Here is a 15,943-nt window from a genome sequence, read left to right on the forward strand (position 1 = left end):
AAATGAAAATCTTTTTAATCATGTTATCATCATATTAATATTTTGTCGGTTGACCCTTTTGTTTTATTACTTCGTGTAATCGCTTGGGCATGTTACAGATGATTTTATTTAAACAATCCGGCGAAATCCGTTTCCATTCGTCTAACAAACGTTGTTTTATCTCTGTTGTTGTCTTTGTAGGTGTTGTACTAATTTTGCGGTCCAATTCATCCCATAAATTTTCAATCGGATTTAAATCAGGCGATCGAGGAGGAGGATGCAGTACTTTTGGACAATTGTATAATAAATATTCCTGTACAATTCTGGCCTTGTGTTTAGGATCATTGTCCTGATAAAACTTAAAACTGTACGTACACCCATATTTATAGCACTTGTAATTAAATTTAAAAAAAAATGTCCAAATAATTCATTTTGTCCATAATACCATCGATAGAAACTAGTTCACCTACACATACAGACGAGACCCCACTATAACTATAACCACACACTATTACACTCCTACCACCGTGTTTCACTGTCAGTCTTAAATTTGCAAAAGAATATTTTTACAAAGACAACTGGTAGTGGAATGGTTATGGAATATTTATTAATAATATTAATATTGTTAATAATATTAATTATGTATTATTTATTATTATTATTGTTAATTATTTATTAATTATTTATTAATTATTTATTAATTATTATTAATAATATTATTATTAATATTATTAATAACAAATAAATATTTTCGGATGAAAGCAAATTTAATCTTTACGGATCCGACAGTCCACATAATCTTGACATAACATGATTCAAAAGATTTTCATTTTATATAAAATTAATGTAATTCATTCACTGCCCGAATATTTTTGCGACGTTAAATTTTGTCACAATCTTGTTTATCGCATATTACACAAAAAAACATGTGGAATAAATAAACAAAATTTATGTTTCTACTTTCTTTAAGAAATGCTTTATTATATGAGAAAACAATTGATTCAATAATACTATCATAAACAATAAAAAGGAGCAATAATTCTTCTAACAATATGGTGTCCGAATATTAACGCGAGTCACTGTATAAAGTAAAATTCCAAATGTTCCATTTCGCTAGAAGGTACCTTCGCGTTGCCAATAATTATCGCAATCTACTTGCAAACAAATACCGGCAGGATCAAGTCCCCATTGTTTTGGCAGATTTTCAACCCGGTATTAACCCGGCGCGGCGAGCGAATCGGGGTATAGGTAAGTTTGCTCTACATTGTGGGTGCCGACCGGATTACAGCTAAATATATTTCCACGCAAACAGCGGCGATCGAGTGCATTAACGAACAGGCTTCTAAAACCATAATTGGTTCTAGACCGTGAGCTAACGTTCACGTGGGCCCGGGCCGCGGTGCATTGCAGCATTATCTTAAGACCGAGGGGCTTCGTGGACACATCCGGCCACCGGAATCCGTTGACATTTTTTTCGGTGGTGACGTTTCCGAGACCGTCCTCGTCTCGGTCGAAATTTGTGATTTTATCTGTGCCATCGGTCGCGCGGCTCGAGTTTATTACCGTATAATTCTTCTGTCGGTTCGCGTGCGGAATATTTACGCGAAAGCGAGCAGTGGGATGCAGTTCGCGAACGACCGAAACAGTAATAACTGGAAGCCGGATCAATTGCTCGGTGGATATTAAATTAATGCGGGTGACACGGGGGTCGGCGTGTTTTGCTGTGATTTCGGGCAGATTCGATTATCGACGAGCAATACGCGAGTGCCAGGACCAAACGAAACGGAACGAAACGGAACGGAATGGAACGAGACGGGGCGAGACGAGACGAGAGGAGTCGAAACGAAACGAAATGCGACGGTAGGGCGCGCGCGGGGGGTGGAATATCGATCGGCTGGAAAAAAAATTTCGTATTCAAGCTGGGTTGTTTCGCGCGGCTCACGAACTACAACGTTATTACCGCGGACGACCGTTTTGAAGTTTACCGAAGACTGCGACGAAACACCGTCCTCCCTCCCCTGCCCCCCTTGTGCACCAACGCCGGCCCCCCTGTTCGCCTCGCCAACCCCCTCGGTCGAACCCTGTCGGCTGTGCATTCGCAAAACTACGTGCCCGTTGCGCATAAATCGCGTCAGTCTCTCTCTTGGACTTTTCAATAAATTCTGCAGCCTCGTATTCGTTTTCGGACAATGCTTCATGAATATTCGATCAGCATCGGTGCCAGTAAATTACGGGCAAACGAGCGCAACGTTGATCGAAACAAATTCATTATCGGGCCCGGGGACGGGTACGACCGATAAATTTTCGAAAGGCCGCCGGAAGGGCGGCCAATCAATGGACGATGCATCCCGTTACATGAACGGCCGCCGTTCGACGGGATCGTAACCGAAGATCTCGTGCGAGCTCGACGCGCACCGGCGCCTTGGATCCTCCGTTGTCTTGTCTCGTCCCGTCCACCGTCTCGGATTTTTCTGCATTATTATCTTTCGCGTTCGCTTCAAAATGCTTCGAGCGGATCCCAAGTGATGCTGGGAAGCCGGAAGATTGGATTCTCCTGAGAACCGTCGAATTTCTTAGCGGATTCCAGAAATTGCAGGACCGAACGGCGATAGGTAAACCGTAGAGTATAGAACGATCGTGATTAGTCCGACGACCTTCGCGGTGGTTTGACGAGCTCTCGCGAACTTGTTGAGATCTCATCGATCTTTTATTTCGTGATGCGAGGAGTGTCATTCTTGGGGCGTGATTGGCGCGCGATAGAAGCACAGCATACGTGCACACATATTCGGAACACGTTAGGAACACGTTGTAGTAAGTCCTTGGTCGTGCATTAGATATACGGAATAAAACATATTAAGTTCTCTCTAATTGTCCCACGGTTTATGAACTAAAATGGACAATTTGGGTAGAGAAGATAAATAGTTTATATATTTATTTTTAATAATCTTGTCTTCTCTTCCCAAATTGTCTATTTTTGTTTACAAGCTGAGAGACAATTGGCGAGAATTTACAGTACGTACTGTTATCAGAGCGATCACTAAATCCCTTTTCTACACTGCGTTCATTTTAACTCTTTGCACTCCGAAGCTTCTTTTGATATCCCTACCAATATACAGGATGTCCCAAAAATGTCTCGTAATCTGGAAATGGGGGGATCCTGAGGTCATTTGAAGTAACATTTTCCTGAGCGAAAATACAGCCCGCGGCTTTGTTTACGAGTTATTAACGAAAAACTCTGACCAATAAGAGGCGAGCTTGGCAGGCGCGAGGCGGCCGAGCCCAGTTCCGCTCATTGGCTCGGTTGCCACGCGCCACCTGAGCTGGAATTCGACCGCTTCGACCGCTGGCGCCGTTGGCTCGGCCGCCTCGCGCCAGCTGAGCTGGGATTCGACCGCTCGACCGCTGGCGCCGTTGGCTCGGCCACCTCGCGGCAGCTGATTTCGCCTCTCATTGGTCACTGTTTTTCGTTAATAACTCGTAAACAAAGCCGCGGATTGCATTTTCACTGAGGAAAAATTTACTTCAAATGACTTCAGGATTCCCCCATTTCCGTATTGCGAGACATTTTTGGGACACCCTGTATATATATATACCAGTATATATTTATTTTATTATAATATGCCAAAAATTGAATTGAAATCAGAATCATTATACTGCTATGGAATTTTATAAGAATTAATCCCTTGCACTCGAAGCCATTTTAACTCTAAATCCAATACAATTTGTCCAACATTACTTCAGTCTTGTGTGACTTAGCGCATTTTGTGTACATGAAATTGAATCTTGTGGCAAATGCAATAACTATAGCTTCAACAGTTTTTTAAATACGAGTAAATTTGATAAAATCAAAATTATTTTAGAACGTGATATAATAATTGTTATTGGTGCTTCAGAGTCGTCGCACCAGTCACAAAGGATTAATAAATAAACGATTTTATATTTTTATTTCTGTATTTTACACGAATACATTACGGTATTAGTAATTTAATACCGGCAAGGTAATTATTAAATAATTTAGGGTTAAGACAAGTAAGTAAAATTCTACTTTTTCGTTGCGGTAAGTATTCGCGAACGCTCGTGGAACGGACAATAGAATTGTTCGCCGGCCGTGTAAAATTCCGTCAACGAACTCGAGCGTTTGTAATCCCTAGAAATAATTTGGCGGCACAATAGTTGGGCATTCATCGCCGTCAAAAATACAGCACAAAAGCCGCGCGACAAACAAATACGGATAATTAAAGGATCAACAGTTTCCGACGGGGGAACATTACCGGTAAACAATTAGAAGCAATTTTCTTTGAAAACCCGGCTGCAGCCGCCAGGGAGAACCTGGTTAAAATGTTTCACGAAAACACAAACATCCATCCGGTAGGAACGCGTCGAACAGCCGGATACACGCGTTCCGGCGTTCATGTTTAAATATTTGCCCGTGTGTCAGCGTTTTCTTCTGTTCCACGGGAGGCGGCCGCTGTTTCGGACGACACTCCGGATAAAAGTTAATTAACGAATTCGCGGACGATGGCTTAATTAAAGAGAACGCGGCCGGGTGTGTGCGGGCGCGCGCGATGAAAAATTTTGCCCGGGAACGATGAAACAGAAATTCCCGCGGCGCGATACAAAAGACGACAAAACGTTCATTACTACGTCCTCGAAACCTGTACTTTCTTTCTTAGTATTTCTTTTTCTCCCTTCTCTCTCTCTCTCTCTCTCTCTCTCTCTCATTCTCGCTCTCTTGCTCTCGCAGCTCGTTCGATCCAGAGCGAGCGAGCGAGCGCGCGAGAACAGAGGGACGTTTGAAGTTTGTCCAAAGAACGACTTTGCCAGAGAACACGGTCCAACGAATAGCAGTCGGACGTCCCGCGTCAGCTGCACAGTCCGAAACTGCATCCACCGTTACACAAATGCGACCCGGGCCCCGTCCCCTTCCACCCCGAGATGTAGCTTTTCGAGCAACTTTGTTTACGACCGTCCCACTCCGAAAGACGTATCCCGATTAGCTAAACTTAACCTGTTCACCGGCACTAGCGAACTTCTCCTCTGTACTCATCCGCATCCTTATCGTTTACTTCTCCTTTGGCTATCAATGCTCCTCCGCCGTTGCAAATGAAATCAAACAAGCGCGCACGTCACTACCGAATCGACCCGAAGTCGTCATCAGATTGCGGGTTTCACGCGTTTATAACAGAAATGAGCAGAAGGAGACACAAAACCGTGACACTTATATATATATATATATTAGAAAAATTCAACAATTTGATTATATTATTTGTAACTCGTTAAAATTATTCAAGATTGGAATAGAGGTTCACGCATTTCCCGTTTATTGCAATCGATGCATAATATTTTTATTTTGCAAAAAGATCCGCAGTCTAATCATTATATTTTCATCGTTTAGTATATTACTTTTACGCGTTGCTCTAAACGCGTTACACTGAAAATCAAAATTTATCAACGACGCGAGGGAATCGTTTGTATTTTTACGCTCGTCATTAACGCGATTACTGTGGTTCTTAATGCAAAATAAAACTCGTCTATGTTAATTTTGAGAAACATAATTTATTCGAAAAGGTCTTACTTCGTTTAACATTAGGTTTAGGGAACCCGTCGAAATGACGAGTCACAAATTTTTTAATTTCCGATTATTCCGATTATTGTAAAGATATATTTACGAGTTATTTATTCGATATTGAACGCGTTGCTCGCAACAAATCTTGCAACAATATTCGCTCAAAATCAGGCTAAAATCTCTTACTGTTACTTTTATAAACCAATATAAACTAGCTGTTTTTAGTGCTCCGTAAATCTAGTGTTAACGATTGCAACAAGTTGAAGATAATGCAACGGTATCCTTGAACTCCTGTAACGTAGTTACATTTAATGTACTAATTTCTCCCATAAATGCATCAAATCGGCAATCTAGCGATCACTTAAGAACGCGTTCCTTGTTTCGCGGGAACCTTAATCGGACCATCGACGGAACAATCGAATCGCGTCGGCATGGAACAGGCTGCATTATCACGGTCGCATTATCGCGAGAAGGGGATGCGTTTCAGGAGGTTGATCCGCGATCGAAGAAGGGTAGGTACACAGCGTAACCATCCAACCCGGTTATTTCATTTGATCGCGAGACGGCTGAAAAGATTTGCAGGGGTAAGTCCGCTGCTCCGCGCGGCAGCCCCTTTGGTTCTACTTCCTTTTATAACGGGGACCCGGAAATTGGAGAGAAGCCTGTCCGAAACAGTGGCAAACAGTCGAGGATCCATCGGCGCCGGCCGAAGAGTGTATCAACAGAGTGCAAGCGGACGTTGCAGCAAAGTAAACCTCGGGTGTTGGCGAGCAGGATGGCGCAGGGACAAGTGGGGTGGGTTTACGAGGGCGGAAGAGCCGACGGGACCCTTCGAAATCTCTCTGTGGACGTTCGTATCGACGCGTCATCGGTGTGTATCTTCCCGCCAGGGGCGAACTTTTCAATTCGCGGGAAAAACTTCCTGCCCGGATAATCCCCCTAATCAATACAGGCGATCAGCCGTCCCCAGCGATCGCGTTCCATCGTCCGCAATGCCTGAGAACTCTGTCTAGGACGGAACGGTTACCGGCAGAATGATTTTCACGACGAGGGAATGAAAGCGGTTAACCCTCGTTCGACGGTGGCGGAGTCCATTTTGAGTGGACGTTTCGGAGATCCATTTAATTACTCGGATTCCCGGGACTGAGTCGAGTGGATGCTGGTTTCAGGTGACGGAAGAAGGTCGACAAGAGGACGTTCGAATACGTATTTAATCTCGGTTTAGGCTATTCTTTAACTAATGCCGCCGAGATAACCTGGTTCTTGTAAGCTCTGGCTTGATTCTTTTATTGCTTTAGCCTTTAACCCTCCGCTGTCACACTGGGTCAAAATGTACCACATTTCATTATATACAGTATTTGTTATATACAGGGTGTCCCAGGTTTTAATGTTCAAACTTTGTCAGTGTATTCTATGGCACAAAGTAAGAAAAAAATGTTATGTAAACATAGGTCATACAGAGCTTTATTAAGAAGTTATAACAAAAATTCAGAATAGGAATAGTAATCAACTTGCTGTTACTGCGAGCATTGGCTTGAATAGGTCAGCACAAGCCGTGTGTTTATGGAAGCTGTGTTTATTAATACATTTCGAAATGTCTACCGTTGTTGACAATACATGATTGACATCGATCGAAGATCGAATTTATGACCGTGCGAATTTCGTTTCTATTCGCTTTCATTTCATTGAACGAATTTTTGTTATAACTTCTTAATAAAGTTCTATATGACCTATGTTTACATAACATTTTTTTCTTACTTTGTGTTATAGAATATACTGACAAAGAGTTTGAACATTAAAACCTGGGACACCCTGTATAGTATTATTTAATCTCGGTTTTAGGCGATTGCTTGATTCTTTTATTGCTTTAGCCTTTAACTCTTTGCTGTCACACTGGGTCAAAATGTACCACATTTCTTTCACTTTCGAGAAAGTGACATTTTCACGAGAAGAATGAAATCAATAATTCAATATATTGGATTGTTGGAAAATTAATTTCGGTCTTTTTGTAAGCTATTTATTTGGGAAATCGGAATTACTTTTGCAACAATTCAATACTTGGGAGCGAGATATCGGGTTCTAGTAAAGGAAACAATGTTCTCGAAGGTTCAAATTATATTCTTAAATTTTTGGGTCCCAATAGCACTGCCAGTTTTTGAGCGACAGTTGTCTGAAAACTGGGTCCGAGTGTCCCAATATGACATATGTGTTTCGCAAACGAAGTGTGACAGCGGAGGGTTGAAAAAAATTTCAGAAATTTCTGCAATACCTCTACTTTGATGTACAATTGATGATTAAGTTCTATCAGCTGGTGGGTAACAGGTAGCCCAACCCTTTCTTTTCGAAGATATTAAAAAATGAAAATTTCGTCTAAGTATTATACTTAACCCTTAAATGCATATTGTTGCCAATTGTCTACATTCCAGTTCCACTTAATTTTATTCAAAAACCTGAGTATGTGCGTTTCCGAACACACGTTGATAACAATAGACAATAGACCATGTGTGAAATAAAAGACTTGACATTACTTTTGGCGAGTAAGTTATATGTTTTTTGACATTTGAATGTGGTGGGTGATAACCTTCAATGTGTTACTTGGTGAGATATTTTCTTTTTTCGAGTTTAAAAATTGCTTTGTGTCACAACAAAAATCGCAATTGCTTTGCTGCATTTCATTTATAAATAATGTGAAAATTCCTATATTAATAGATAATATAAATACATGACCATTTGTTTACGTCTACAATAATTTTAGTAATAAACGCATATTGTTGCCAAAAGTCTACATACAACTTTTTTTCAAAATAAATACTCAATATTATTACCTAGATTTTTTTATTTATTTTTTACGTAACCTATGACTACATTCCTATAAAAAACGATTTTTTAAAATTCAAAACAAAAAATCATGCATTTAAGGGTTAAATACCCATGTTCTTGGTAAAGGGTTAAGTCTGCGTCAGTGTGATAATCAATACTTTTTTCTTCAATTATTAAACCGACGTATTGTACAACTTCGACGTATTGTAGTGGAGCCGATTACTCTAAACTGACCAACTGCTGTGCCTTCGCATTGTTTTCGGCTGTAATTAATTTTATATTTATCTCACAAGACGTATTAAAATTTGTAATCTTTTATTTTGTTAATTATCGAATAAAAAGTTGAATATATCTTATTCAAGAAATATAAGGATAATTGCACCCCAAAATAAAGGCACAGCAATATTGGTCACCGCACAGTAACCACCGCTCCACAACCCTACGCCTCAATTCCGCAGAGAAAAATTCCCGCTGGCAAAGGGTGAAATTAAAGAAAAGCTTCGTTCCCACCTGTCGAGTTTCCAATCGATTCCCACTGATTACGGGGACTGTTCGACGCGGTCAAAGTACAGGCTGCGCACAGGGGTGGGAAAGTGCGAAGGGACGCGGCGCTGTCCATACTTCGAGCTATTTTAGAGCCGGTTTGATGAATCGCCGCGGAACAATGCGCGCGATAAAATGACATCACTCGATCATTGATGTCCACTCGACAAACTCGTTCAATTGCGAGGGTAATAATTCTGTAAATAGATTCCGATAATGACGTTACTCGGTTCGGCTCGCATCTATCTTCTGCGGCGTATTAATTCAGCAACCGGGGGATGGTTGCAGCGATCCCTGGATCGGCAGCTGCGCGGCACAGACACGCTCGCGTGCACGCTGGTCGTCGGGCCGGTTGATTCCGCGTCGATCAAGTCTAGTTTCTACGTCGACCGCGGCTGTTTTTCCGGGATTCTGTCGACGAACGGCCGGGGGAAGACGCCGCGCCGTTTCGGTCGGTCGAACGGATTCGCGGGCCATTAGTCACTGTTGGCCGGGGTCACGGTGTTTCGCAAAAACCGATTCAAAATTGTCGAACGATGCAGCGGAGCTCGAATTGTCGATAAGGTCGGAAAGCAGGATGTCAGGCCGCGCCGTTTTGAGGGAGATTGATGAGGGCTCGCGGTTACCAGTCTGTGTACAGAGCTAAATTGCCAGCCGGTGGGGGTAGTTTCGGCCGGCCCGGGGGTTGAGGTCAGCTCGATGCACACGCAGCTCGCCTGTCCCGCTCTCGTTAACACCGATTTATTCGTTGCCAGCCTCGTTCTTCCCCCGCAAGCGTCTCCGTTTCTAACACCTTCCGAAATATCACGAGCGAAACTTTCAGCCCGAACGACACACGCGAATTTTACTAGTTCACACCAGCAGCTTTGCGCACATTTTGCATCTTCTCGTCTCGTTCCATTTCATTTCATTTCATTTCATTTCTTTTCGTTTCATTTCGTTTCATTTCATTCCATTTCATTTCCTTTCATTTCATTTCGCTTTATTTTATTCGTCTATTCGCGGGAAATGCTCTTTAGTTCGAGAGAAAGTAATACGCAGGGAAAAACAATATAAAAATGATACAAAAGAAAATCATTATTGTAGAACAAAGGTGGCCGAAGCGTCGACCGCGTAACTATTCCTAGTCGCCCGCCTGTCTGATATTATCTCTGTTTGTTTTAAATTTAAACTTATTTTTGGCTTCAAGTTACAGTAATGTCTCCCATACTGACCCTCGGATTGTGTACAAAAATGAACAATTTGGGAAGAGAAGATACGATTATTCGAGCCTTGCAGCTCGTTTTTATAGTTCTTGACAATTCGTAATGTTTAAATATTCAAGGAAATGCAGGCACACACACACACACACACACACACACACACACACACACACACACACACACACACATACAATAAATACAAATTCTCTCTCTCTCTCTTCTAAGAAATTATTATCAAAAAACTTCTAATCGTCATAACTGTGAATAGAATGGCACGGCAAGAAGTTAAACTGAAATACAGTAAATTTTCCTTAATCGACGCTCAGCTAGGAAACAGAAATGGACAATTTGGAAAGAGGAGATACAATTATTCGAGCCTTGCAGCTCGTTTTTATAGTTCTTGACAATTCGTGACTATAAAAATGATCTGCAAGGATCGAATAATCGTCTCTCTTCTCCCTAAATTGTCCATTTTTGTGGGCAATCTGAGCGCCAATTAGAGAGACATTATTGTACTACTTTTCTTGTGGTCACTTAACAAGTACGATGTTGCCAGATCGCCGCCTATAATTTAAAAAAAATTCTGGTCGTCCGTAGCGATCAAAAGTTTGGCCACCCCTGTTGTAAAGTATGCTGCATAATCAACCCCCTTGCAATACTATTTTTCTCAAAACTGTGTTGATTAACACATCTTCTGTCTGAATAATTTTTCGAATACACAACCAGAAATTCTTACTTCTCTTGTGTCATCATTTACTTTCGTTTCTGCATTCCAATCACAGATTGCTTCGATTTAGAAGACACGAACAACATTCGTATTTAACACTGACTTACGGAGCACAAAAAACAGCTGTTTTATATTAGTTTATAAAAGTAACAATAAGACATTTATTCTGATTTTTAACAAGTGTTATTGTAACATTTGCCGTAAGTAACATATAAATTGAAAAAATAACTCATAAATGTATCTGTACGATATAAATAATCGTAAATTAAAAAATTAGTGACCCGTCATTTCTGACGGGTTCCGTAAATCTAGTGTTAATAGATTATGTATGAAATCTTCATCATATTTATCCTGATTTTTAACAAATGTTATTGTAGCATTTGCCGTAAGTAACATATAAATGGAATAAATACTCATAAATGTATCTTTACGATATGAATAATCGTAAATTAAGAAATTAGTGACCCGTCATTTTTTACGGGTCCCGTAAATTTTTTACGTATTACATACGATTACGTATGAAATCTTCATCGCGAGTCTATTTTTTCATCCTTGTCGACGGACATAACTCTTTCGTTCTGAATTTTGTAAAATGTAGAAAAATGAGAATTCGCATAAAGATCCGCCGGCTAGTTATCACTAATAATTCTCAATACATAATACATCCATAGTCGAGAATATGAAGTCTTAAATTTGCTGAACGGAGTGCCTCCATTGAAAACTTCGCTGAAAATTAGTTCGCCAAAACTGCCGCTTGTCTTTCTACTTCGTCATCGATACGTTGAACGTATCCGCAATTGATGGCATATTGTTGCCGTATTTCATCGAGACGCCTCGGTAAATTTTCATTGAAAAAACGTGTATCATAAATTGCTCGAAGCAATTCCGATCGTATTCGAGGACCAGGGAAGTGTAACGCCCGGCGTTCCCGATATCGAACGAAGAAAGAGCGTTGCGCCACGTGCTAAATGGAAGCATCTTTTTCCCGGTTCCGGCCGTTGTACCCGGGCAAACGGCGTTGCAGCGCGATTTTAATCTCACTCTCGGCTACGGGTTGCCCCGGCACGAGGCGAGGCAAGGAGAAGCGAGGCGAGGCGAGGCGAGGCGAGGCGAGGCGAGGCGAGGCGCGTTGCAATTCAAACAAATTCGATGCGCTTGGGCAACCGTGCGATCGAACTCCCGCCGATATCTCGGAATTACTTGGTCCCGCTTCTTCCGGGAAAAATTGTTTCCAGCATCGGGAATCTCGTTAGGAAAGTTGAAGAAACGCGAGGGGGAAAAGTTCGACGGCGGAATGGTTACGGTTCGCGGAGCACGCCCGCCAACCCGCAGCCACCGATGGTTATTCTTAAACATTAATCCCGCGGCGGAGGGCTGTTAGTATCGGACGCCGTTCGATCGTTAATAAGTACTTCTAATAAAGGAACGCTTTACGATCCACCTAAATCCTGGCTGCTGGATCCGCGCAGCACCCATCGGTCGCCGGATCGTCTGCTAAATTAGCTCGCGGAATTAATTCCGCTCGATCTTAATCCGTTGTTCGACCGGCCGCCGATGGACCGTTGCCGCGTTAAAACGCCAAACCGGTGGAAAAACATTTGCTTTCGATATCGGCCGCGGACACTCTGACGCTCGATTACTCGCCGTCTGGATCTACGCGATTCTCTTGCCGCCAATATGCCATTTCACAGCGCGGATAGCGAGCGGTTTCGCCCGGGACAACGAGAAAATTCGCGGCACGCTTTGAATTTTCAACGAAAGGCGAGGTAATTCGCCGATTACTTTTTCGTTGCGCGCGGAGTTTCAACCGTTTGTCCGTTTACTTTATCGAATAAATATCGAATCGAATACAAATTTATTTAGATAACAATTGATCCGAATAAGAACTCGTTCGATCAAGATTTTGTTTGAACTAGAAAATATCCGTTGTTCGAGCAAGTATTTATTCGCGCGGGAATTCTTTCTGGAAACGATCGATTCGAATAAAGCTGATAGAACGTGCATTGTTCATTTTTTTTTTCATAATTCATCGATTAATTTCTTCCCTGTTGATTGTTACGATTCGCTTCTTTTCGTACGTTGCGTCGGGAAATGGTCTCGTTGGAAAATTAACGAGAAATAAACATGCATACGGTATCATTGTCAGAGCAGTGAAAAGCAAATCGATTCTGAATATATGTACATATCGGAATGTATTCGTATCAATGTGTTCTTACGAAACTACGTGAAAGTAAAAACAATCAACAATTGTTCGCAATATTATTCGAACGATTTTACAATCTCTATTCAGACAATTATCTCGTCATTTTTATTATTCGATCGAATAATAAAGAATTATTCGGACGCGCGAATGGAATCGCTTGTTATAAACAATGAATAATTGTTGTTAATTGTAAAAGATCCAATTAACATTAGAACTACCGAACACACTAAGCGCGACTAATGTATATTGTTTTATAACAATGCCAAGACTGGATTTATTTAAACTATGGATTTTTATATTATAATATATATTCATATATATAAACTATGAAACGGACGTTTTTGTTTCATCTGTGTTCAGCTGCGACTGTGTTCATTGTAATGTGCGCTCGATATTTTTATTTATAAATTTTAAAGGTATTCTTGTTACTCATTTCGCAAAATTTTGTTCGTGTTTGTATGCCATTTTTATTTTATTTTTCTCCGAAACCAGATGGAAACAAAAAGCGATTTACATCATTCAACGCCCGTTCCATAGTTTCCAACATGATATAATATATATAATATATATTATTAACGTTAATATTATTAAACGAGTCAAAATAACTGGTTTCTGATTTTTTCTTTTACAGTTCCTAATATTGTAAAAATATTTCCAGGAAAAATTTTTAGATACACTTACTTATTGAAATTTATATATATTATTATATATATTATATATAAATTTCAATAAGTAAGTGTATCTAAAAATCCCTCCTGGAAATATTTGTATAATATCAGAGAAACTGTAAAAGAAAAAAATCAGAAACCAGTCATCTTGACTCGTTTGTCAGTTCTAGTGCTAAGGAGGATTCGTTCGAATAATTAATTATTCCAGGAGAATATTACGTTCGAATAATGGCGAACCGTGACAGAAAAATTAGCGTGAAAATGTACTTACATCGCACGTCGAACCTCACTTCCGTGCTGGAGGACATGGTCGGGTTGGCATACGCCGGATGAATGGCGACACACCTAATCGGCTGGCCGTAGCGCGACCGCTCCGCCATAATCTCGCAGACGCTGTACGTGGCCCAAGTGCGGGGATTATCTATCTCCGTCGAGTTTACCTGGGGCCTGAGAGTCCTCACTTCGGTCTCGCCCACGTACCTGCGCGCATTTCCCCCGAAAATTTGCATTTCCAATGGCCGTTCTGTAACAACTCTGCGCGGAGTGAAATCCCACGGACACCGACGACCCCTCGCTCGCTCTCGTCCTCCCCCTCATCTCTTCTCGGAGCATCTTCTTCGACTATGCTACGCGCTCCCACTTTCGCCCACACCCTCGAAACTATCGCCAACCCCTCGATACCACTGTTTCCCTCCCTGATACGCTCCGTCTCTCTCTCTCTCTCTCTCTCTCTCTCTCTCTCTCTCTCTCGAACGCTCTCCATCGCCTCGTCCCCCTTGTTTTCCTTCCTCGCTCCGTCTTCGCGGCGAAACCAAAGATTGAAGCGGGTAATCGCCCCGAGGGTTTGCCTCTCCACTCGGGAATCCCGAAGTGTCTCGAGTTCTAAAGCGGAGATTTCGCTGCTCCGCGGGGATGTGGCCCGAGTCGCGAGGGAATTACGATTTTCTGGCTCGAGTGCCGCCGAGAGCGGGATTTCGGGCCGCGCTCGCGCCCGAAAGCTTCCCGAAACTTCTGTTTCCAGGCGCCGCCGCGCGGCGGGATCGAAGCCGGAAATCATGCTCGAAACCATAAAAATCGAAGTTCTCGGCGGAGAGATTTTAACTTGTAATAATAACAGCAATTAACGACGGGATGAACCCTTCGTTGCAGCGAGAGAAAGTAAGAATAATGCAGCAGTCTCACAGGGACGGGTAAAATATTAAATCTTAAAATTAACGTATCTCCAGAAGCAATGATTTCTTAAGACGTGCAGGTTGATAGTTTTTTGTAAAGACTATCAAGGTTCATCAACTGATGCAATAGAAAATATATGAAAATTTAACTTAATAAAAACGTTAACGATCTTCGTATGTCCTTTATGCGACCACCTACAAGGAAACTAGCGTCATCAGTACGTGTCCCTCTCGGAATCATTTAATTTCATTTGAAAATTTTTCGCTACGCTTGATAACAATGACATGAAGCTAGATGATAATACGCGATGGCCCATCCTTAATGACCCACCCTATACTAATGAACACTCAAGCAATTAACTCTTTGCACTGGAATGACGAGTCTGAGGCACCGCTAGAAATTGCTATGTAACATTTATAAATTAAATAGTAATATATAATTAGCTACATATATTTAATAAATTTGTTTATATTCAAAGAATTGTTAAAACTGTAGTCATTGTACGAGCGAGTAAACCGACTCTCATGTGCAAACAATACAAAAATAATACAACATTAGAAGAAATATCTCAGTTTTGAAGTTGAAACAGCCTCGAGTGCAAAGGATTGAAGCAATATCGTTTGCTAATAAATATTATAATAAATAAATATTGCTAATAAATAGAATAGCTAGAATAGAATAGAATAGTCATTAAGCGTAGCGAAAAAGTTTTCAAATGAAATTAAATGATTTCGAGAGGGACACGTTTCCTTGTAGGTAGTCGCGTAAAGAACATGCGAAGATCGTTAACGTTTTTATTAAGTCCAATACAATTGATCCACAAAATCCATTTGCAGAACATTCGAGCATCCATTAGTTATCCTATCCTGGACTAACTATCTACCCTGCAGTCACCTAATTCCCGAGAAGAATAGCAAAGTAGAGGCGATTAGAAGCGATCCGGTTTCGCGAGAAGGATCCGTTTCCCGGAGCACGCGAACGGTCTGTCACCGATCTCGCCCGACTTATATCCAGACGTCATGCAACGTCAATTACGCGCGGCCCCAGAGAAAGACAAGATTC

General features: G+C 41.5%; 1 protein-coding gene across 1 annotated transcript in view; it reads right to left on the reverse strand.

The window, feature by feature from the left end:
• LOC117229197 (kin of IRRE-like protein 3) overlaps positions 1-15,943 on the reverse strand; it is a 376,701-nt gene that overhangs the window by 42,094 nt on the left and 318,664 nt on the right. The window contains exon 5 of the mRNA XM_076523448.1: positions 13,980-14,188. Within this exon, the coding sequence (XP_076379563.1) occupies positions 13,980-14,188 (209 nt within the window). The remainder of the gene's footprint in view (positions 1-13,979; positions 14,189-15,943) is intronic.

Source organism: Megalopta genalis, chromosome 7, assembly GCF_051020955.1.
Source record: "Megalopta genalis isolate 19385.01 chromosome 7, iyMegGena1_principal, whole genome shotgun sequence".
Lineage (NCBI taxonomy): Eukaryota > Metazoa > Arthropoda > Insecta > Hymenoptera > Halictidae > Megalopta > Megalopta genalis.